This window comes from Oryctolagus cuniculus, chromosome 20 (genome assembly GCF_051225735.1).
Source record: "Oryctolagus cuniculus isolate XC-2025 breed Fujian yellow rabbit chromosome 20, ASM5122573v1, whole genome shotgun sequence".
Classification (NCBI taxonomy): domain Eukaryota; kingdom Metazoa; phylum Chordata; class Mammalia; order Lagomorpha; family Leporidae; genus Oryctolagus; species Oryctolagus cuniculus.
The window spans coordinates 27,976,392-28,001,266 of NC_142886.1; the positions used below are offsets into that span (position 1 = coordinate 27,976,392).

The 24,875-nt window shown below is 45.3% G+C and overlaps 1 protein-coding gene, 1 long non-coding RNA gene and 1 other non-coding gene across 3 annotated transcripts in view; 1 reads left to right on the forward strand and 2 right to left on the reverse strand.

The window, feature by feature from the left end:
• SNW1 (SNW domain containing 1) overlaps positions 1 to 14,748 on the reverse strand; it is a 40,188-nt gene extending 25,440 nt beyond the window's left edge. The window contains exons 1-3 of the mRNA XM_002719622.6: positions 14,718 to 14,748; positions 8,426 to 8,579; positions 2,714 to 2,875 (exon numbers count right to left, since the gene is read on the reverse strand). Coding sequence (XP_002719668.1) covers positions 2,714 to 2,875; positions 8,426 to 8,579; positions 14,718 to 14,731 — 330 coding nt within the window. The 5' untranslated portion in view covers positions 14,732 to 14,748. The remainder of the gene's footprint in view (positions 1 to 2,713; positions 2,876 to 8,425; positions 8,580 to 14,717) is intronic.
• Positions 10,513 to 10,639, reverse strand: LOC127484688 (small nucleolar RNA SNORA30/SNORA37 family). Its single transcript, XR_007911852.1, has one exon. It is a non-coding gene; the product is annotated as a small nucleolar RNA SNORA30/SNORA37 family (small nucleolar RNA).
• LOC127484598 (uncharacterized) lies at positions 14,730 to 22,925 on the forward strand. The gene is made up of 3 exons (XR_007911653.2): positions 14,730 to 14,868; positions 20,415 to 20,641; positions 22,231 to 22,925. It is a non-coding gene; the product is annotated as an uncharacterized LOC127484598 (long non-coding RNA).
• Positions 22,926 to 24,875: the final 1,950 nt, after the last annotated feature.

Consider the following 24,875-nt stretch of genomic DNA (forward strand, 5'->3'; position numbering starts at 1 on the left):
ACGGGAGCCATGGGAAAACAATCGCATTACTCAGAGACTGTGCTAAGAACAGTGTTAGAGACCTCTCCCAAGAGCATTATCTGCAAACTGGTTAAGGTGAGGCCATACTGCAGTCAACCAGAGTGAAGTGGAAGTTAAGTAGAGAGGACAAAACACACACACACACACACACACACACACACACACACACACAAATAACTTTTGCAGGAACCTGGAAGGAAAGTGAAGAAAATTAGGTGTACATTACATGGTAGCTACAGGGAGCTTTGAAGGTAGATAGTTAGGTAAAAGTTCTTGTTTCAAAAGATAGGAAAAAAAAAACCTGCAGTAAATTCAAATGCTAACAAGAAGGAGCCATGAGAAGAGTGGTGAAAGATAACAGAGAAGAATAGGTGAGATTACAGATGAAAAGGGAAGGGACTAGGATCCAGAATATACCAGAAAACACAAGACAAGATGAGGCTTGGATAGAAGGGATTTCTTTCAACAACAAAAGAAAGTCAAGGCATAAAGACAAGCAAAGGATAAAAAAAGTTGGTCATTTTCTTCCAATAGTCTTTATACTCAAAATAGCTGGGGGAATCACTTGTTTACAATGAAACAGGAAGGAGAAGAACAAGAGTTAAAGCTTGGAGAGCACAACAAGGAACCTAGCTGAAACAGGACACAAACCTGCATAACTGTTTTCCCTAAAAGTTCACTGGCCATGAGGCAGGCAGTAAAGAATGAGCTGTCAGGTATCTTAGGGGGTAAACTGAAAAAGTGTGGGAGAAGCAAGGGAGAGAAACTGAAGGCTGTCAAGTATTTTTCCCAACATCATCAATTATAAAGCAATCTTCTACTTCTGTCTTGAGTATTTATTTACAAGGAAATAAAAGTAGGTCTTCTTAAAAATAGTTCCTTGGCTCTGAGCATAGCTGCTCTGTGATGAAGATTATTTTAAGTAAATTTTATTTCTGGTGTTTTTATTACTTTGTAAGCAAGGGCCACTCTAAATCTGGATGGCAAATGCTAGTTTTGTATTTAATCTAGGGCAAAAGAAGTTTATGTAATCTATTATATTCAAATTAACTATTAAAATAAGTATGGAAGTACTCTGTAAATATACGAAGGAAATTAGTAGACTACTGATAAAATTAAAAATTTTTATTTTGTTAGGGCCCTGGGATTACAGATTAAAAAAAAAATTGCTGGGCTGGTGCTGTGGCATAAAAGGTTAAACCTCCACCTGCAGTGCCAGCATCCTACAGATGTAGGTTTGAGTCCCAGCTGCTCCACTTCTGATCCAGCTCCCTGTTAATGTACCTGGAAGATGGCCCAAGTGCTTGGGGCCCTGCAACCCACAAGAAATCTGAAAGAAGTTCCTGGCTCCTGGCTTCAGCCTGGCCCAGCCCCAGCCGTTGCAGCCATTTGGGGAGTGAACCAGTGGATGGAAGATTTCTCTCTCTCTCTCTCCCTCTCTGTTTCTCTGCCTTCCAAATAAATAAATCTTAAGAAAAATGGCTAGAATTTTTATTTTATCATTTCCTAAAACTTATTTGAGAGAGACAGAGTTTATTTGAGAGAGACAGAGTACATGCACTTCCATCCAATGGCTCATTCCCCAAATACCTGCAAAGGCTGGGGCTGGCAGGGTTGGCTAGACTGATGTGGACAGATGTCAGAGCTGGGGAACTCAATTCAGGTCTCCCATATGGATAGCAGGAACTACTTGAGCCACTGTGGTTGCCTCCCAGGGTGCATATTAGCTAGAAGCTGGGGTCAAGAACTGGAGTTGGGTATGCCAATGTGGACATGGACATCTTAACTTCTAGGCTAAAGGACCACCCCTTGCTAGCCCTTTTATGATGTTAGTAATAAAAAATAATTGTTTTTAAAATGTAAAACAAGTAAAAATCAGAGTATGCTCATGCCATCATCAATTTGTAGGGGATTTCAAAGGAAAATATCTTTGTCAGATATTGGAGTTAAGTATACTTCATGCTACTTTAAAAAAAATTATTGGGGCAGGCATTACTGCACAGCGGGTAAAGCCACTGCCACATCCCATGTATGCCCTAGCAGCTCAACTTCCAATCCAGCTCCTGCTAATAGTCTAGGAAAGCAGCAACATATGGCTCAGTGTTTGGGCTTCTGTCACCCACATGTGGGACTCAGATGGAGCTCCTGGCTACCTGCTTTGGCCTGGTCCTGTGCTACTACTGCGGCCACCTGGGGAGTGATCTAGCAGATGGAAGATCGATATCGATCTCTCTCTCTCTGTCCCCTTCCCTCCTTCCCTGTCACTCTTCCAACATAATTTGAAAGGCAGAGTGACAGAGAGTGAGAGAAAAATTTTCCCTCTGCTGGTTCAGTCCCCAAATAACTGCAATGGCTAGGACTGGGCCAGGCGGAAGCCAAGAGCCTACAACTCTATCTGGGTCTCCCGAGGAAGTGGCAGGGACCCAAGTACTTGGACCACCTTTTGCTGCTTTCCCAGGCATATCAGCAGGGAGTTGGACGGGAAACAGAGCAGCCAAGACTCACAGCAGCACTCTGATAAGGAATGCCAGCATTGTAAACAGTGGCTTAACCCCCTGTGCCACAATGCTGGCCCCACATGCTACTTTTAACATAAACTAAATGCAAGATTTATCATTTTCACAAAATGAAACAACAACAAAAAATTCCTCACAAAATAATTATCAGTGAAAAAAAATCAGTTAGAGATTACCTTGTCTTTTGACTGTCCTTGTCGAGCAATTGCGTCATATTTAATTTTTCCTTCAGGATCTACCTGAATGGCCAGTGCATTTGACATTTTTTTCTTGCGTCCCATATCCAGTGGATACTGAGCCACATGGATCTCTGGAAAAGCACCTCCATCTCCAAAATCCTGTATATTTAGGGGAAAAAAAGGGAAAAGAAATATTATTATTAGCAATTCAAGAGTCAAAATACTTATATAATTATTTATTATTTATTCAACAAATGGATTATTGAGTCCTTAGTAGGCATTAGAGATACTGTAGAAAACAAAACAGAGGTCCCTGATCTTGTGGAGTTTACATTTTATGGGCAAATACATAAAAACCAAGCTCTTTGGTTTGTGATTAGTGCCATGAAGGTAACAGAAGAGAGGGTACTTTGGATAGGGTTGTTGAGCTGGCCTTTGTGAAGATGCAAAATGAGCGCTAAACTGTGAATGAGAGAGTGGTCAAGGGAAGTCTGATGAAGCATTTTCTAGGCAGAGCCCATAGCAAGGATTCACGTCCTGCTGCAGGTTGAATGTGGCATGTTCTAGGCAACCAGAGTCCAACGGAACCAGGATCTTACTGAGGACAGAAGAGCTAACACACAGGTTGCATGGGTAGACAAACAGCAGATCATGAAGGGCCACGGCCAGAAGTAGGGATTTTACATATGTGACAGAAAGGCGCTATGCAAATACGTTTAGGACAAAGCAAAGAATTTTAGTTTTAGCATATGTGCACGTGGGTACATACACATAACACACAAAGGAACAGGTGAAGCTATACTTAGGGCAGAAATGCAAATAACTTTTTCTTGGAATTTATAATATCATTGGAGTTTATATTATCATTTATTCACAGTTACATCAGAAGCAAATACCATAGGAAGGACCTAGAAGTGAGTTACCACATTTCTACCATTATTATGATTGTAATGATTATATAAAATTACTTAGGAAAGAGATCTAAATAAAACATGCTAAATGAAGTCTGATGATGAATTTTAATGTTAAACAAAGGTAGATCATCAAATAAACATATGAACATCTAGTGTAATTTTTTTTTTTTTTTTTTTTTTTGACAGGCAGAGTGGACAGTGAGAGAGAGAGACAGACAGAAAGGTCTTCCTTTGCCATTGGTTCACCCTCCAATGGCCGCCGCGGCCGGTGCGCTGCGGCTGGCGCACCGTGCTGATCCGATGGCAGGAGCCGGGTACTTATCCTGGTCTCCCATGGGGTGCAGGGCCCAAGCACTTGGGCCATCCTCCACTGCACTCCCTGGCCACAGCAGAGAGCTGGCCTGGAAGACGGGCAACTGGGACAGAATCCGGTGCCCCAACCGGGACTAGAACCCGGTGTGCCGGTGCTGCAAGGTGGAGGATTAGCCTAGTGAGCCACGGCACCGGCCTCATCTAGTGTAATTTTTAAATAAAACACCTTAGTATACTATAATTTACAAAATGACGCTCACATTTATATTACATCATTTATTCCTCGTAATTCTTCAACATCTCCATATTTTCAAACAAAAAAATTCAGGTTCAGAATAAGTGATTTCTCCAAGATTTCACAGCTAGTACATGCAGAACTTTAACCAAGATCTTTTAATTTCCTTTATTTATTTGAAAGAGTAAGTGATATGGCACTGTGGCACAGTACGCTAAGTCTCCGCCTGCTGTATCAGCATCCTATATGGGCGCCTGACTACTAGTCCTGACTACTCCTCTTCCAATCCAGATCTCTGCTTATGCCCTGAGAAAGCAGTAGAAGATGGCCCAAGCGCCTGGGCCCCTGCACCCATGTGAGAGACTGAGACCAGAAGAAGCTCCTGGCTTTGGAAAAGTGCAGCTCTGGATGTCGTGGCCATTTGGGAAGTGAACCAGCAGATGGAAGATCTTTCTGTCTCTTCCTCTGTCTATAATTCTACCTCTCAAATAAATAAATAAAATATTTAAAACAAACAAAAAAACCCTATGGATCTTCAAAAAAAAGAAAAAAAGAAAAAGAAAAAGAGTGAGAGAGAGAAAAACAGACAGAGTGAGTAAGCAATCTTCCATCCACGGTTCACTCCTCAAATGCCCACAGTATCCAGGGCTGGGCTAGGCTGAAGCCAAGAGCCTGGAACTGTATCTGAGTCTCCCACATGGGTAGCAGAGGACCCAAGTATGCAAGCCATGACCTGTTGCCTCCAAGATGCATACTGGCAGGAACCTGGATTGGAAGAACTGGGACTTGAACCCAAGCACTGTGATAGAGGATGCGGGCATCTTGACCACTGTGCCACAATGCCTAACCCTAAACCCAATATTCTAACTCCAAAAAAGCTTTGTTTTTTCAAAAATGTATTTATTTGAAAGGGAGAGAGAAAGTAAAAGAGAGAGAGAGAGAGAGAGAGAGAGAGATCAATCTACTATCTGCTAATCCAAATGCCTACAACAATCAGGGCTGGGCTGGCGCCATGGCTCAATAGGCTAATCCTCTGCCTTGCGGTGCTGGCACACCGGGTTCTAGTCCCGGTCGGGGCACCGGATTCTGTCCCGGTTGCCCCTCTTCCAGGCCAGCTCTCTGCTGTGGCCAGGGAGTGCAGTGGAGGATGGCCCAAGTCCTTGGGCCCTGCACCCCATGGGAGACCAGGACAAGCACCTGGCTCCTGCTTTCAGATCAGCACGGTGCGCCAGCAGCAGCGTGCTGGCCACGGCGGCCATTGGAGGGTGAACCAACGGCAAAGGAAGACCTTTCTCTCTGTCTCTCTCTCTCACTGTCCACTCTGCCTGTCAAAAACAAAAACAAAACAAACAAACAAAAAAACAATCAGGGCTAGGCCAGGATGAAACCACGAGCCAAGTCTCCCACACAGGTAGCAAAAACCCAAGAACTTGGGCCATCATCTGCTGCCTCCCAGGTGTATTAGCAGGAAGCTAGACAGGAGTGTAGAGTGGCTGGGACTTGAACCAGGCACTCTCAACATGGGATATGGGCATCCTAAGAAAGGGCTTAACCCCTGGGGCTGGCGTTGTGGTGTAGCAGGTAAAGCCACCACCTGCAGTGCCAGCATCCCATATGGGCACCGGTTCGAGTCCCGGATGCTCCACTTCTGATCCAGCTCTCTGCTATGGCCTGGGAAAGCAGCAGAAGATGGCCGAAGTTCTCGGGCTCCTGCACCAGTGTGGGAGACCCGGAAGAGACTCCTGGCTCCTGGCTTTGAATTGGCGCAGCTCCGGCTGTCGCAGCCAAATGGGGAGTTTCCAATGGACGGAAGCCATCTCTGTCTCTGCCTCTCCTTCTCTCTCTGTGTAACTCTGACTTAAAAGTAAATAAATAAATCTTTTTTTTTTTTAAAGAGCTTAACCCATTATATCACAACAATTTGCCCCAAAGCTTCCTATTTTTAACTACTTTGATATGTTTTTCTTTTGGCTCAAAAAAGCCAAATAAGCACAGGTTGAATTTCCCAAATCTGAAAATCCAAAATCCAAAGCTTTCTCAGCAGCAACATGACCCTAAAAAAGTTCTGGAGTTTGGATTTCAGATTTTTGGATTAGGGATACCTGACTGATAAAAAAAAAAACTATCAAATCTTACAAAATCTGAAACACTTCTGGTACCAAGCATTTCAGGAGAGGGATATTCAACCTACAGCACTATGAAGTCTGGGAAAAATCTTAAATTAATCATTTAGGGATTTGATGAAAAAAAAATTATGAAAATATACTTCTACAAGCAGTATTCCATTAAAACTAGGATATGAGTTTTTAGGTACAATATGCCTACTTGCTAAAGAGAGGTGTGAAATTTTTGAAATCCAGCAGAATAAAGCTAATACAGATTTCTTTGTAAATTAGGCAGGAATAGTTAAAGCATTCCTAAGCAAAGTGCCTTCTGTACCCACAGCATCAATCTGACACAGGCTCAGATTTGCTAGAGTTCAACTATAATAAGCTCTTCAGAACTGTAGATGTAGCATTATGTGGTCATTTAGCTTGCCAGAAAATCACAGCTCTTACTTTGAAAACTAGAACAAAATGCCTTCTCCCATAGAACATTCACTCCTCTCAAGAGGCACCCATGGCATTTCCAGATTAGCTGCCCATTTTGGTTTGATTTTCAAATAAACTGTTTGGTTCTATCTGGATATATGAAATCTTTATAATCAATTAAGATTTTAAAAAAGCTATTGGCAATCAAACCTAATCCTGAAATGCAAAGATGTAAAAAGATGTAAAATATTTTAAGATGATGCGTGCCACTCCCATTTTGTAATCTACTGAGGGGTCAAAGAATATCTATGATCTCTCAGAGTAACACTCAACCTCTCTACTAAATAGTACTGACCACTACCTTTCTGCCCCGGGAAAGAGGGCATGACAGCCTCTTTGATGATGACCTTTTACCATACCCTGCTTCTTGAATATTATATTATCAGAGAGAACAAAAGAAACAACACAAACCTCTTAAAACTGTACTAAGACTGCCTTCACACAACAGAACTCATAAAGACCAGAGCAGCCAAGGAAAAAAAGACAGGGACTTATTTTATGACAAGATATGAACTAACTGGTAGTCATCTTCTAGGCTCTGTAGAGTCTGGTAGGCAGGGGAAAGACAAATATGGGAGACAGACTACAACTGCATTTGCAAAACTGGAGCAATGTAAGTCTCAAAGTTTGCTTTTTTCACTAGACAGGAAAGACGGTCCCATATGGGAAGGCTACTCTGAAATCAGGGAAAAGAATACGTATTGAACTGACATATGGGATTGTAATAGGAGACTAAGTGCTGGCAAGGAAGTCTGCTCCTTGAAACAAGCTAGAGATATAAAGATCATTCCACATTCTTCCTTCTCCCCCAAATCAATCATCAAGCTTTGTTTCTTTTACTTCCTAAAACTATATAATCTGTGTAGCAGGCATGTATTAACATCCTCAAATGGATGAAGAGAAAGAAATCAGCAGAGGAAGTGCTACTGCAGTTTTCCCTGGCGGAAGGCAGCTCCTCAGGATTATGGAGCATGATCTGGATGGTGGGAAATTAACTTCCATCATTCTTTATTTTCATCTCTCTTTTTTTTTTTTTTTTTTTTCGACAGGCAGAGTGGACAGTGAGAGAGAGAGACAGAGAGAAAGGTCTTCCTTTGCCGTTGGTTCACCCTCCAATGGCCGCCGCGGCCGGCGCGCTGCGGCCAGCGCACCGCGCTGATCCGATGGCAGGAGCCAGGAGCCAGGTGCTTTTCCTGGTCTCCCATGGGGTGCAGGGCCCAAGCACCTGGGCCATCCTCCACTGCACTCCCTGGCCACAGCAGAGGGCTGGCCTGGAAGAGGGGCAACCGGGACAGAATCCGGCGCCCCGACCGGGACTAGAACCCGGTGTGCCGGCGCCGCTAGGCGGAGGATTAGCCTAGTGAGCCGCGGCGCCGGCTATTTTCATCTCTTACTTTCCCATTATCTTCCATATGCTGTAATTTATACTTAGAAAGTATATGTTAGTTCCTTTTGTACCTGTTTAACAGTCTGACTTAGGAAGAGACAAAGAACAGTGATATCAAACAAGAAAAAGATAAATTTTCAGAGTAAAGCATGCATCTCGAGAGCTCATGACGTTCCTAATCAGAGGTATGGGGATTAAAGGTATTTAACAAGTGTGCTATGATACATTTCAGCACAGTTTAACGAGTCCAAACTAAGCATCCATATTTACCTCTAACAGCCGAGGTATCCAGCCTTTCCGGTACCCGTATGGGGGGGGCTCCCTTCGAGATGAGACCAGCGAGGTCTGCCGCGATCTCTGGGATCTTGCCTTTTCCTCAGCCTCAAGCTGGTCCTGAGAGAGCTGAGTAGGTGCAGGTAAAAAGCTATAAGCAAAGAAAATAGAATAATTTAAAAAGTTTACATTTAATTTGATTATTGCAATTTGTCCATCAGAGATGATTTCTCCTATAATGCTTTTTCCTTTGAGCAAAAGCACAGGCTTCTTAATGATTTCCGGCTGTATTAAATACCACTCATTTTACTGTATGTGGAAAGAAGTACTCAGAGACACACATTTGACTCGGACAAAAATTAACAGGTATCTCACTTAAACTATTAAGCTTTTATGCTTCCACCTTTTTTTAAAGGATTTTTATTTATTTTATTTGAAAGGCAGAGTTGAAAGAAGGAGCCATCAAAGTGTGCATTTTTCTCTGAAGGGAACAGAGAATTTCCACTTTGCATATGGCCCTGTCTAAATACTGATGGAGTTTGTGGACTCAAAAGGCTTCCATAGTCTTGGCAGCTCATGTCAAGAGCCTTGGGTGATCACTGACAAGTGATAATTGTTAAATCAACAATAGGAGTCACTGTAAATTTACTCCCCATGTAGCCCTCTGTCCTTAATGAGTTGTACAATGAGAATTAACTATAAAACTTGTTCTCAAACAATATCTTATACTTTGTGTGTGTTTGTGTGTGTACGGCTGCAACTGTTGAAATCTTTACTTAGTGGAGTTGGTCTTATGTATATAAAGTTAATTAAAAACTAATCTTGGGGCCAGCACTGTGGTATATTGGGTAAAGCCGCCGCCTGCAGTGCCAGCATTCTATATGCCCACCAGTTCAAGTCCTGGCTACTCCACTTTCGATCCAGCTCTCTGCTATGGCCTGGGAAAGCAGTAGAAGATGGCACGAGTCCTTGAGCCCCTGCACCCACATGGGAGACCCAGAAGAAGCTCCTGGCTCCTGGCTTTGGATTGGCGCAGCTCCGGCCATTGTGATCAATTAGGGAGTGAACCAGTGGATGGAAGACCTCTCTCTGTCTGCCTCTCCTTCTCTGCGTAACTCTGACTTTCAAATAAATAAATAAATCTTTTTAAAAAATTAAAAATGAATCTTAATGAAGAATGGGATGGCAGAGTGAGGAGGTGAGACAGGCATGGGGGCAGGAGGGTGGGCATGGGGGGAAGAACCACTACATTCCTAAAGCTGTTCCTATGAAATTTGTATTCATTAAATAAAAGCTTTCTGAAAGAAAGAGAGAGAGAGAGTGAGGGGGAGAGGGAAGGAAGGAGGGAGGGAGGGGGAGGGAGAGGGAGAAGAAGAGAGACAAAGAAAAAAAGGCAGAGTTACAGAGAGAGGAGAGACAGAGAGAAATATCTTTAATCCACTGGTTCCTTCCCCAAATAGCCACAACAGCTGGGGCTGGGCCAATCCAAAGCCAGGAGTCAAGAGCAAAGAGTTTCTTCCAGGTCTCCCACATGGGTGCAGGGGGCCAAGGACTTGGACCTTCTTCCACTGCGGTCCCAGGTGTACTGCAGGGAGCTAGATCTGAAGTGAAGTAGCCAGGACTTGAACCAGCACCCATATGGGATGCTAGCATTACAGAAAGCCGCTTAACTCACTGTACCACAGCTCCTGCCTCCACATTTCCAACAACAAGCAGGTAAACACTCTAATTACCCCGCTGACAACTGTACAGTACATGGCATCTAAGTAACCTTCTTATAATTATTTCTAACTAGTGCCTTGACAATTTTAGTGTGGATACAAAAGAACAAGGATTAAAATGGAAGGTAACAAAGAGGCGAATACAAGAAACACAAGTTGCATATCTAAGTACCTTTTCCTCAAGGTATCTAGTTTACAATGGAATTTAAAACTGAAGAGGTGTAAGAATCAGAGTAACCTTTCTACTATATCATTCTTACCAACTTTTAAAAAATGTGTTTTATTCTTATGGCAAATGAAGGGAGAGGGTCTCAAGTTAGAGCAACAGGAGAAAAAACAATGTTGAGTAAGATTCCAGAATGATGCTGTTCCCTTGAGTGTCACCTGCCACTGGTAAATTCCAGGGCAAAGATGCAATTAAGGGTTTTCTTCCAGCACCAGCTACGAAATCCTGGCCCCACTTCCTAGGGAGGAACTGTGAAAGTGCTGGTATTCTTACCAACTTTTAAATATTGTATTATATTGTACCCCAAAGTACCAACAAAGCATTCAAGAGGATCAATAATAGATTTAATGGGAGAAATAATTCAGGTTCCTTTCTGATTTTTGACTAGAAAGCATACTTGTTTAGTAGCACTTCTTCATATATATTCAAAAATATTTACTTGGGCCAGCCAGAGTAGCAGGTTAAACCCCCACTTTACAATGATGGCATTTCATACCGGACTGGTGATCCAAAGCTACTTTTTTTTTTTTTTTTAATTTATTTGACAGGTAGAGTTATAGACAGTGAGAGAGACAGAGAGAAAGGTCTTCCTTCCGTTGGTTCACTCCCTAAATGGCTGCTACAGCCAGCGCTGTGCCTATCCAAAGCCAGGAGCCAGGTGCTTCCTCTTGGTCTCCCATGCGGGTGCAGGACCCAAGGACTTGGGCCATCCTCCACTGCCTTCCCGGGCCGCAGCAGAGCGCTGGACTGGAAGAGGAGCAACCAGGACTAGAACCCGGTGCCCATATGGGATGCTGGCGCCGCAGGCGGAGGATTAACCAAGTGAGCCACAGTGCCGGCCCACTACTGGGTTTCTGATCCAACATCCTGCTAATGCTCCTGGGAAAGCAGCAGAAAATGGCCCAAATGCTTGGACCGCCGCCACCCATGTGGGAGACTAGAATGGAGTTCTTGCCTCCTGGCTTTGGTCTGGCCCTGAACTGCTGTTGGGAACATTCGAGGACTGTATCAGTAGTTGGAAGATCACATCACTCTGTCTTTCAAATGAATAAATAAATTTAAAAAAAAATATTTATTGAGGGCCAGCACTGTGGTGTAGCAGATAAGGCTGCCACCTATGGTGCCAGCATCCCACATGGGCACGGGTTCAAGTCCTGGCTGCTCCACTTCCGATCCAGCTCTCTGCTATGGCCTGGGAAGGCAGTGGAAGATGGCTAAAGCCCTTGGGCCCCTGCACCCACGTGGGAGACCTGGAAGAAGTTCCTGGCTTTAGATTGGCACAGATCCAGCCGCTGCAGCCAACGGGGGAGTGAACCAGCGGATGGAAGACCTCTCTCTGTAACTCTTTCAAATAAATAAATAAATCTTTAAAAAAATATTTATTGATCACTGGGGTGCAGGCACTACGCTATGCAGGCAATGAGAGCATAAACAGCTTATAGTCTTTCAGGGGAGAAAGACAATCATATAATCACAAAAATCCATAACTGTGATACATTAAGTGATGAGGGAAGAAGACAGTACTGAGACAGCACACATCAGAGGATCTAATGCAATCTGGGGAATCAGGTGTGATCGCTATGAGCTCAATGTTCAAATCCTTACCTATGCCACTTACTAATCTGGGTAAGTTACTCAACTTTCTAAATCTGTTCTCTCATCTATAAAGATAGATCATGAAAGTTATCAACCTTATAAGTATTAAATGAAAAAATTCCTGAACCAGCTGGCATCCTGTCTGTTGCATGATTTCTTCAGTCTGGGTTAGCTATCTCTACCTCTGTTCCCATAAGACTTTCTGTGTGCCGGCACCACAGCTCACTAGGCTAATCCTGCGTCTGCGGCGCTAGCACACCAGGTTCTAGTCCCAGCTGGGGAGCCGGATTCTGTCCCGGTTGCTCCTCTTCCAGTCCAGTTCTCTGCTGTGGCCCGGAAAGGCAGTGGAGGATGTCGCAAGTGCTTGGGCCCTGCACCCGCATGGGAGACCAGGAGGAAGCACCTGGCTCCTGGCTTCGGATCAGCGCGATGCGCCGGCCATAGCAGCCATTTGGGGGTGAACCAATGGAAGGAAGACCTTTCTCTCTGTCTCTCTCACTGTCTATAACTCTCTCTCTCACTCACTGTCTATAACTCTGTCTCTCTCTCACTCTATCTCTGCCTGGCAAAAAAAAAAGACTTTCTGTGTATCTCTGTGTTTCATCACTAGAAATATCCACCTCACTGCAGTGCAGTCATCTATCCTCACACAGCACCATCACAAACTTTGAGGCAGGGCCCACGGATTTAACTTCTTTCATCCCAACTTCCCAGTAACTGTCCAGCTAACAGGGGCTCCTTAAAGATAGAAAATAGCTCACTCGATACTTCGCACTCATCATCCTGATGTCCCTACAGTCGTGTCATCTTTCCCTAAAAAGACATTGCAGGAGCTTTACCTTTGCTATTCCTTCTACCATGACATAGTCTATTTACTTACTAAAAGCAATTTTCCTTTACAGCAAACTCTTCCCCAACTTTTTAGCAGCCTGCATTTAGCAGCGCATCTCTTTGCTCAACTAATTACACCTTCCTAAAGTTGTGACCACCTTGTCCAAAAAAGCCACTTGATTCCAAACTTGGAGTCACCCTCCAACCCTTTACTGTCTTCCCAGTACCTGGTACCTGAAATGGCATTATTGATTTGTTTCACTCATATAACCAGAAGGCAAGCTCTGCACAGATAGGAATGCAAAAGTATAGGAAAAAGTTTCTCACTCATCAACCAATACAACACACCCAACACTTCTGACACCAGATGTGGGGGGAGTTTCCAGACATTCAGGTAATGTCCAATTCAATTCAATTCTGACAGATCCTGAGGGCTGTCTTGCAAGACTGCCACACTTCAGATACCAATTTCAAGTGTGCTCAGGGTATACTCCTCACCCACGAGGTATAAACTGGGGTTCCACAACTCCCTCCTTGAGTTCAACTGGCTAGGCCAGCTCACAAAACTCAGGGAAACGTTTACCGATTTATTATAGAGGACATTAAAAGTATACAAATAGCATATGAAAAGCAACACAGTTGCTAAGACTGGCCACTTAAAGACTGCATTCTGCCATTGCGATTTTAAGCACACAATACCCTCAACATCCCTGGTATTTTCCCTGCATATCCACTTCAAATTCTAACTTTTTCTCTTGACCCTACTTGTCTATGTCACAATGCCTCGCACCTACCTGTAACAGTTTCTAAAGCAAACTCTTTGATCCACGCAGTTCTCTTCATCTAATTGCTTTTTGCACTAAGACTATCATCTATGTAAATGAGCACTTTGATAGTTGTATGCCTTGGGCCCCATCTGCGTTGCAGCTAAAGACAGATCTCCTGGATACGTAACGCCTGAATACAGCAAGGCACTCAACGTCATTCCCAAAAGAATGGTCGCGTAAATTTTTTTTTTTAAATTCAGTGTCATCGGCCTGGCTGAAGACGCTTGAGGAGAACCAAGCATGGTCAGGGAGCTCAAGCTCACGCCCTAAAATGACAGCTTCCTTTGCAGCCCATTTTTTCACACTCGACTTTTCCAGATGAGTTCGCGGGGAAAGTTTGCCTACTTAGACCGGGCAGCCAGGTCACGCATAGGGAATTATGTAACTTCTCGGAAGCTCCCGCTTAGAGCATCTTTTTCTCCTAAAGGAAGGGAGCGCTTGGCCTTTGGTTACCAAGGCAACCGGGCACAGCAGCGCTCCAAGGTGGTTCGATTTCACCGAAGAAATTCTAAGGTTCAAAGTTAAAAGTGCGGAGCGCTGGCGCCTATGGGGACACAGCGGCCCCCACTGTGGCTAACTGAAGACTCCCCGATCAGTTCCGGATCCCCCTTTTCGGGAAGCTTTGTTCGGGGCGACAGAGTGGATAGAGAAAAGGAGAGAGCCAGAAGCGAACAACGGCCGGAGCGTCGCGCAGTCGCGTCCCGCGCGCTTCCCTCCGCCCGCGTAGGCAAGCCCCGCTCCCCACGGTGCCATCGCGTCCCGCGGAGCCGCCGACCCCAGGGCGCGCGCTCCACACACCCGCAAGGGGCTTCAGCGGAAAACACGTGCCGCTCTCCAGCTTCTGCGGTCCCGCCGAGGGTTTCGGCCTTGCCCAGGGGCCGAATTCAACCCAAGGCCGCTCAGGAAAGACCCCAGCGTCGGGGAGGCCTAGCCGCCGCGGCGACCGGCGGGAGGCCCTCGCCAAGCTCTCGGCTCTCTTCTTCCTGTGTCCTAAGCCAGATCCCTGGCTGGAGACGACGGGGCAGAGACATGAAAAAGAGGGGCACTACCAGACCCTTCCGTATCAAGGACCCAAATCAACAACCCACCTGGTGAGCGCCATCTTCTTCCGCTTCTTCTAACGCGAGCGACAGCGCCGCGGGGCGGGTCTTTCCCGGCAACCAGGAGCGAAGAGGGCAGAACCCGCGATGCGCAGGCGCCGCCGCCGAAAAGCCTTCTGGGACTTGTAGTTGTTTAAACGTGAGTACAATTCGGGTCTCTTCTGACCCGTGGGGTTTTACAGGACGGCCCCTGAAGTCAAGAGTAAATGGCTAACTTGATTACTCGTTTACTGTCACATGACAGGACATTTCCTTGGCTAAATAACGAGGGTGGGGGGAGAGGCATTTTAAACGCCTTTATTTTATTCCCCCGCTCAGACCCATTCACCTAGAAGAGGTGTCTAAGTATAAGAGGCTGCCCGAAGCAAGTTGAGTGGAGGACAATGGGGTTTCTGAAACGGTAGGAAATCGTGAGACCGGAGCGTTCTTGGACGCTCTGAGAACATTCACAATCAGAAAACTGTTCTTGAACCAGTACCCTTTCTTCCCCAAACACTCCTGGGGATTTAACTGGGATAGTTCAAACCGTTGGTAGAAAAAAAGGGAATTAAAATATAGTTATTTTATGCACCAAAAAAAATTGAAATTTAGACAGTTTTTTTTATAATAATATACATTTTCCATGAACCTCTTGAAGACCCACTGTATTTTTGTGTTCTTTAGCAAGTCACTTTGAGAATATTCCTTATGTGTATAAATATATATGTATATACCTACATACATTATATATATATGATTTAATATATTCAGTAAGATTTATAGGAGGCCATTCATTTGGACTGAGCTTCTGAACAAAGACCTGTCAAAAGTCAAAACTGTGACAGATTTAGTTTGAAGATCTAATCAGGGTTCAGCACTGTGGCATAGTGGGTTAAGCTGCCACCTGCAGTACAGGCAATGCCGGTTCAAGTCCCAGCTGCTCCATTTCCAATCCAGCTCCCTGCTAATGCACCTGGGAAAGCAGCGGAGTTTGGCCCAAGTGCTTGGGACTCTGCACCTACGTGGGAGACCTAGAAGAAGCTCCTGGCTTTGGATCGGCCCAGCCCCAGCTGTTATGGCCATTTGGGGAGTAAACCAGCAGGTGGAAGACCTCCCTCTCTGTCTTTCCATCTCTCTCTGTAATTCTGCCTTTCAAATAAAAAATAGATTATTTTTTCAAAAAAAGATTTAATTAGCTTTTAGTTTTGATTAGCTTTTAGTTTTTTTTTTAAGGTTTTATTTATTTAAAAGGCAGAGTTACAGAGAGGCAGAGGCAGAGAAAGAGAGGTCTTCCATCCACTGGTTCACTCCCCAGTTGGCCGCAATGGCTGCAGCTGCGCAGATCCAAAGCCAGGAACTAGGATCTTCTTCCCAGTCTTCCACGCAGATGCAGGGGCCCAAGGACTTGAGCCATTTTCCACCGCTTTCTCAGGCCATAGCAGAGAGCTGGATTGGAAGTGGAGCAGCCAGACTCGAACTGGAGACTATATGGAATGCCGGCACTACAGGTGGCGGTTTTACCCGCTATGCCACAGCGCCAGCCCCAGCTTTTAGTTTTGATTCTAAAATCTGGCAACACTTCATTCCATAAAGTAAAATGAGTGTTCTGATGAGCAGTTCAGAAGAAGCTGGCTTTCTAGACAAAAAAGGGGCTGAAGAAAGCAGAAAGGGGGAACAAAAAGTGCATTGGTTGCATCATAGTTACTCTCCCTGTGAAAGTTAAACAGAGGGACGTCCCTGTGCTTCTTTCTGCTGGCTAAAGCTGTGTGAGGATTTTTTAAAAATATTTTATTTATTTATTTGAGAGACAGAGTTACAGACAGAGGGAGAGACAGAGAGAAAGGTCTTCCATCTGCTGGTTTGCTCCCCAAATGGCCACAATGGCCGGAGCTGCGCTGATCCGAAGCCAAGAGCCAGGAACTTCTTCTGGGTCTCCTACGCAGGTGCAGGGGCCCAAGCACTTGGGCCATCTTCTGCTGCTTTCCCAGGCCATAGCAGAGAGCTGGATCAGAAGTGTAGCAGCCAGGACTAGAACCAGCACCCATTTGGGAAGCTGGCGTTGCAGGCGGAGGATTAACCTACTGCGCCACGGGGCCGGCCTCGTTGCGTGAGGATTTGACTATTATCTCTTGATCTCTCAGATAAATGAATGATGATGTGAAGTTTCAGCATGAGTAACTCTATTTTGGTTTTTTGAACCTAGTACAGGAGCTAAATCCAAAGCAATAGCCTACTCTACATTTTATTTAATATTCCCAACAGGGGGTGGCGCTGTGGCACTGGCATTCCATATGGGCACCTGTTTGAGACCCAGCTGCTCCTCTTCTGATCCAGCTCCCTACTAATGTACCAGGGAAAGCTGCAGAAGGTGGCCCAAGTCCTTGGGCCCCTGCAGTCATGTGGGAAACCCAAAGGAAGCTTCTGGCTCCTGGCTTTGGATTGGCCCAGCTCCAGCCATTGCAGCCATGTGGGGAGTAAACCAGATCTCTTTCTGTCTCGCCTTCTATCTTTCTGTAACCCTGCTTTCAAATAAGTAAATAAATCTTAAAGAAAAACACAACAGTCCCAACTGATCAAAATGGATTCATTCAGGCTAACGTTCCCTTCCGTTAAGGTGGAACTAAGCTGTAGTATGGATTTAAACTGCAGCTTCACCACCCATAAGCAGTGTTACTACCATGAGCAATATTTTTGGGCCCCAGTTTCATTAAACATAAAATACCATTCATGTTCCATATATACTATAAAACTAGTGACTGGGAGGTGTAAGTGATAGAGGTGGGTGTATTTTGTGTTTTTACTCAACTGCAAAAGTTTTACATAAATTTATTACTTCTTACAGTTCGTGTTTGAGTTGGCAGTGATCTGCTGTAACCTCTGCTCCCAGAATGTATTATTGCTAAACAGAGAATAAAAGAGGAACAGATTAGAGGAGGTCCTGGAAGCCAAGGTCAAGGAGCTTGGATTTAATTTAGCAGCTGACTTGAAACTGAACAAGGACTTAAGAAACAGGCAAGAAAGAGGATTCTTAAGGAGGAGTAGGTTTCTATGGCAATGAGAGACAAGGTAGGCCACTGAGGACAAGGGTAAAGTAATTAACGTGGGAAATCAGCGATCCGTGGACCAAGATCTGGGGTATAGGACTGAAAGAAAGCAGGGGAGAAGAGTTCTCCCAATCCATGCTCGTTTTCCACAGAGGCGACTGTGCAAGGCGTTCCCATCAGTCGTGGTCCCTCGCTGTTCTTGGGAGTGTAGAGAAATGTGACTGACTCAAATGCAATCTTAGCACAGCATAATTAAGGAAACACATCTGCTGCCAAAGTGCTATGATATTGTACCCCAGGGCCCCTGCTTTGTTTGGTTTTGTGCTGGAGAGGGGCTTGGTGTTCAGCTGGATCTTTCTTGCCCTTCCAGCCCTCATTATCACAGGTAATTGTGCTTGCTGGCTCAAAATAGGCTCATGCAGGCCCAGGTTGCAAGAAGCAATCAATTCACTTTGTCTTGGCTATCCAGAGAGCAGCTGGAGTTGGTTCTCAGAGAACCTGGGGCCTAACTTGATTTCCAGCTAGCTGTAACTGTGCAGCCACAGGTAACAGCACATGGGTGGTAGGGTGGAGCAGTTAGACAGAGATTCTGAAGTCAGCTTTCCTGAGTTCCCATCTTGGCTCCCTCATGGACAAGTTGTAGATCCTGGGCAAGTCCCATAATCTGTATCAGTTTTCTCACTGGCAAGAAAAACAACCCAGAAATGGGAGGCAGGGGGCTGAGGTGGGTGTTTGGCCTAGCAGTCAAGGTGTTGCTGGGTATTGTGATGCAGTGGGTTAGGCTACCACGGGGAACACCTGCATTCCATATCGGAGTGCCTGGCTCAAGTCCTGGCTGCTCTGTGCTTCTTGTACCAGATCCCTGCTAATGCACCTAGGAGGTAGCAGGTGATGGCCCAAGCACTTGGGTTCCTGCCACCCAATGGGAGACCCAGGTGGAGTTCCGGGTTCTTGACTTCAGCCTGGCCTAGCCCTGGCTGTTTTGGGCATTTGAGGAGTAAACCAGCAGATGAGGTGTTTTCTGTCATTTTCACTGTCTCAAATAAGTAAAATAAATAAAATTCTTTTTTTTAAGTGAGAAAACATTTAACCTATTCTCATAAATTTGTTGGATTAGTTGAGTTAATCATGTATGGTGCTTTAGAACAACGTCCAAGATAGAGTGAGCACTCAAAAAATAATTATGATTTTCTGGCTTTAATTTAATTGACTTGAACACAGTTTATTAAGCTTCTTGAGCTTCCCATTTTGCATCTCTAAGTGAAGCAATTGAAGTCGATTTTATTTCTGGGGTATGTTCCAAATAACATTCTATTGCATGTGGTGCATGTAAGGAGCTGATCAAAGTAGGATTTCACAAATCACACAGTTCGCTGAACTTTTCTTAGGTTCACAGTGCCTAAGGAGGGGGAGAATAATGTGAGCAAACCTCCCAGGGAATACACTCCGTAAACGAGGCACATTAACCACACACTGAATGAGTTCCAAAATTATTCAAGTCCAATTGCTCACTTTGCGTGGAAAGCAGAGTGTAATTAAAGTTTGAAGCATACCTTTCTATGAGCAGCCTCAGGCGGCTGGCTTGACCTCCGCAGTGGACACGTGAGGTCCCTGCATGCTGGGAGGTGGCACTGGTTTTGGCCTGTGCAGCCTGAGCTCTTTCCATGTGGAGAAGCCAGTGACAGGGCACAGCCCTGCCACTGCCTGAGCTCTCCAGGTGTTGGTCAAACTCTGGACTTTGAAGTTCAGTAGTTGAGGTCAGTAGCTCATGTTCTAGAGAGGCAGGAAGGGGCCCGATGCTGTGTGTAGCAGGTAAAGCCACCGCCTGCAGTGCTGGCATCCCATATGAACACTGGTTCGCGTCACAGCTGCTCCACTTCCGATCCAGATCTCTGCTATGGCCTGGGAAAGCAGTGGAAGATGGCCCAAGTGCCTGGGCCTCTGCACCTGCTTGGGAGACCTGGAAGAAGCTCCTGGTTCCTGGCTTCAGATCGGCACAGCTCCAGCCATTGCAGCCAATTGGGGAGTGAACCAGCAGATGGAGAATTCTTTCTTTCTCTCTCTCTCTCTCTCTCTCTCTCTCAGCCTCTCCTCTCTCTGTGCAACTCTGCCTTTCAATAAATAAAAAAAAACTTTAACATAAATAATAAATAAATAAATCTTTAAAAAAAAAGGAGGAATTCCATCCATGTGTTTACGGTTTGGATATTAGTTTGGGTGATTCCCCAAAGCCTATGTGGTAAAGGCTTGGTTCCCAAAGTCTTACATTCATGGCTAATGGATTAATGTTAACAATTAATGGATTAACCAGTTGGGGGTCCCCTTCAAAACCATGAGCTGAGATAGTCTCCTTTGTAAATAGCTTGTCTTGGATATTAAGTGGTAGTAATCAAAAGCTGTCTAATACGTGAAGATGTTTTAAAAAGTTTGTGAGGAAATGAAATTAAAAGATAAGTGTATTTGGGAGCTGGCACTGTGGCTCAGTGGGTTGCACCACCACTGGTGACACCAGCATTCCACCAGTTTGAGTCCCAGCTCCTCTATTTTTTTTCTTAACTTATTTTTATTCATATAAAGGGAACAGATTTCATGTAGTTCATAGATACAATTATAAGAATATAATGGTCCTTACCTCCTCCCTTCCTTCCTCCTTCTCTCCCAGCTCCAGTTCTGATCTGGTTTCCTGCTAATACTCTCAACAAAGTAGTGGAAGATGGCTCAAGTACTTGGCCCCGTCATCCACATGGGAGACCTGGAAGGAGCTCTGGGCTCCTGGCTTTGGCCTTGCCCAACCCCAACTGTTGTGGCTATTTGGAGTGCCAACCAGTGAATGGAAAAAGAGAAGAAAAAGACATATTTATTTTGCTGCCCCTCCCCACCTCCAGAAAGGTAAGTTTTCAGTTGTGTAGCAGGTTAAGCCACTGCCTGCAATGCTGGCATTCCATATGATCTCTGGTTTAAGTCCTGGCTTCTCAGCTTCTAATCCAACTCCCTGCTAATGCACCTGAGAAAGCAGCAGATAGCCCAAGTGTTTGGGCTCCTGCGACCCACATGGGAAACCCAGATGGAGTTCCTTCAGCATGGCCCAACCCTGAACATTGTGGTCATTTGGGGAGTGAACCAGTAGATGGAAGATCTCTCTCTGTCTCTGTTTCTCTCTCCCTCCCTCTCTCTCTCTCTCTCTCTCTGTTTGTAATTGTCTTTCAAATAAATAATTAAATCTTAAAAAATTTACTAACATTTTTAAGAAAATTTTAAAAACCCATGCATCGTTTTTTCATAATATACCTTTTCCATGACCTTTTTGCAGACCCCCCATATGTATGCATTGCACAAATTTTTGCACCAAAATAAACTTTTAAATCTGTTTTTTATGAACATTTTGAAGCACTCTTCCATGAGTCCAGTAAGGTGTCCCCTCTTAAACAAAGCATTGAACCAGATAAGAATTCAAAACAAAATCATCATGTAGCAAATGATGTGTTTGGAACATGTCAGAGCTACACAGCACATTCTTTTCTCCTAGATGATGCATTTTGAATTGATTTCAGCACCAGTGTTTGAGGCTCTGATGCCATTGTGCTTTGTTATTACAGCTTTCTCATAATTCTCTTATAAAAAAGTAGAGCTGCTCCACCTCATTGTTCTTTTTCACATGTCTTTTGTATGCTTTCAAAAATTAAAAAAAATTTTAAATCAAAGTATCAGGGCTTGCATTGTGGTACAGTGGGTTAAGCTGCTACTTTTTTTTTTTTTTTTTTTGACAGGCGGAGTTAAACAGTGAGAGAGACAGAGAGAAAGGTCTTCCTTCTGTTGGTTCACCCCCACAAATGGCCGCTAAACCAGGAGCCAGGTGCTTCCTCCTGGTCTCCCATGCGGGTGCAGGGCCCAAGGACTTGGGCCATCCTCCACTGCCTTCCCAGGCCACATAAGCTGCTACTTCTGACACTGGCATCCCAAACTGGAGTGCTGGTTCGAATCACCACTGCTCTGCTGCTGATCCAGCTTCCTGCCGATGCACCTGGGAAGGCAGTGGAAGATGTACTTAGGCCTCTGCCACCTGTGGTGGAATGGTGTCCCCTGGACCATAAAGACAGATAATGGGCCAGCATATACATCACAGGAATTTAATTCCTTCCTGAGGTCCTGGAACATATAGTCTGCCACAGGTATCTCATACAACCCATAGGGACAGGCAATCATTGAAAGAACTCACAAGACAATTAAAGATCTCTTACAAAGACAGAAAAACAATCATATGCCCCCAGACCCTCAGCTTGCTTTGACTGAGGTTCTTTTCATTATCAGTTTTCTTACTTACGATTCCCAAAGCATCAGCCCAGCTTATAAACACTGGGGATCCTTTCCATCCCAGACACCGGCCCCTATGGTTAGGTAGAAAGACCCCCTGACAGTAGAATGGAAGGGACCACACCCTCTGCTGACCAAGGGTCAAGGATATGCTTGTGTCTTTCCAGAGAATGCGGGACAGCCCATTTGGGTACCAGCCAGAAACATCAAGCCTGCAACTGACAGTCAGTCAGAACCAGCTGAACAAGACTGAGAGTCGGCCTTGTTAGCAGATGCACCTGCTACCGATTGTGAAGCTGCTGCCCTATCATCCTGCCCTGAGGAACTGCCCACAGCCACATCCGCTACTGCTTTATACCCCACTAGCTCTGGTCAGCCACTGGAATGGCCTACAGCCTGCGTGTGGTCACGCCATTCCTGATTACCATTGTTCTTCATTCCTACCCCCCATCTGAGCAAGCACTCCTGTGGTCTCCCATTTTGAGGGCTGGTTAGTCAGTGACGGGTAAGATCCCCTGGGGAACAACCTAAGACAGGCACAGCCCCATGAGGAGACCACATGGAAATGAGGTCAACAATGGTATGACCAAGGATCATGCTTCCTGTTGCTCAAAAATGAACGAAAAGTGAGAAATGTGGTAGTATGAGAAGGCCATGCCAAGATGCCACCGGCATGCGAGCATCAGTTACTTAGGAAATGGCTTTGGAACCCACCTGGCAATGGAGCCTGCCTGGCAGTAGGCAGTGATTGGTTATGGCATAAACCACCCCTTGACTGGATTGGCTGCCACGGCTATATAAGCTGCTGCACCCACTGAGATACACGAGTCTGCGAGCTGCTCGCCTCTAGCCCACTTTCACCCGACACCCGGTGTCTGTGTCATGACTCTACACCTCTTGCCCCACCCCACCCCCCCGGCTCTTCTCTCAGAATGAATTCACAGCAACAGCCACCTGTATGAGAGACATGGATACAGTTCTTGGACCTGGCCCAGCCTGGCAGTTGTGGCCATTTGGGGAGTGAACCAGCAGATAGAAGATCTCTCTCTCTCTCTCTCTCTCTCTCTCTCTCTCTCTCTCTCGCTGTGTCTTTCAAAAAAAAAATCATTAAGAAGGCTGATGACTGCAAAAGAAAAATACACCTTAAAAATGGAGAGATCTGATTGTAATCACTGTAGCATCACTAATATTGAGACTGACATTAGCTGTTTCCAATAATTTCCCCAATTTTCTGATCAAGCCAGACCTAACTTCCAGTTAGCTATCCAGGGGGCAGAGGAACAGTTTATTTACTTATTTTTGAAGATTTATTTATTTATTTGAAAGGCATAGTTACACAGAAAGAAAGATCTTGTGTCCACTGATTCACTCCCCAAATGGCTGCAACAGCTGGAGTTGGGCTGATCCAAAGCCAAAAGCCAGGAGCCAGGAGCCAGGAGCTTCTTCCAGGTCTCTCACGCAGTGCAGTGGCCCAAGCACTTGGACCATTTTGCACTGCTTTCCCAGACACATTAGCAAGGAGCTGGGTCATACGTGGAGCAACCAGGACTCTAACCTGAAGTCATATGGGATGTTAGCATTGCAGGAGGTGGCTTAACATACTGCACCATAACACTAGGATCAATTTAAACAGCAAGAGGAGGCCGGCGCTGCGGCTCAATAGGCTAATCCTCTGCCTTGTGGCACCGGCACACCGGGTTCTAGTCCCGGTCGGGGCACCGGATTCTGTCCTGGTTGCCCCTCTTCCAGGCCAGCTCTCTGCTGTGGCCAGGGAGTGCAGTGGAGGATGGCCCAGGTGCTTGGGCCCTGCACCCCAGGAAAAGCACCTGGCTCCTGCCATCGGATCAGCGCGGTGTGCCGGCCACAGCGTGCTGGCTGTGGCGGCCATTGGAGGGTGAACCAACGGCAAAGGAAGACCTTTCTCTCTCTCTCTCTCACTGTCCACTCTGCCTGTCAAAAAAAAAAAAAAAAAAAAACAGCAAAAGGAAATAATTAAAAAGTACAGGGTGTAATATACTCTTCAGGAAAACTGACCTAGGCTCTTCATTATTTCACTGTCATAGATGCCAATAGAATGGATGAAAAGAGACATACCAGATGCATTATTAAACCTTTAATGGTGATTTAAAAATTTTTAGCTTTTATTTGTTTTCATTTTATTTGAAATATAGAGATACAGCCCAAGAGAGATCTTCTATCTGCTGGATCACTCTCCAAATGTCTGTAACAGCCATTGCTGGGCAAAGGTGAAATCAGGAGTCTGGAACTCGATCTCCCATGTGGGTGGCAGCAACCCAAGTACTTGAGCCCTCACCTGCTGCCTTCCAGATTCTGCTGGGTCAGAAGCAGAGTAGCCAAGGCTCAAAACCAGGCACTCCAATGTAGGATGTGTGTGTCCTAAGTAACATCTTTTTTTTTTTTTTTTTAGATGTATTTTATTTGTTTGAAAGTCAGAGTTAGAGAGAGACAGAGTTAGGAGAGACAGAGAGTGAGATCTTTGATCTGCTGGTTCACTCCCCAAGTGGCTGCAATGATTAGGGCTGTGCCAGGCCGAAGCCAGGAGCCAGGAGCTTCATCTGGGTCTCACATGCGGATGCAGGGGCCCAAGGACTTGGGCCTTCTGCTGCTTTCGCAAACCATTAGCAGAGAGCTGGATCAGACGCAGAGCAGCCAGGGCTCGAACTGGTGCCCATATGGGATGACGGTACTGCAGGTAGCTGCCTGACCTATTGTGCCAGAATGCCAGCCCCACTAAGTGACATCTTAACCATAGTGCCAAATGCCTTCCCCAAAGTGAATTTTATGATATGTG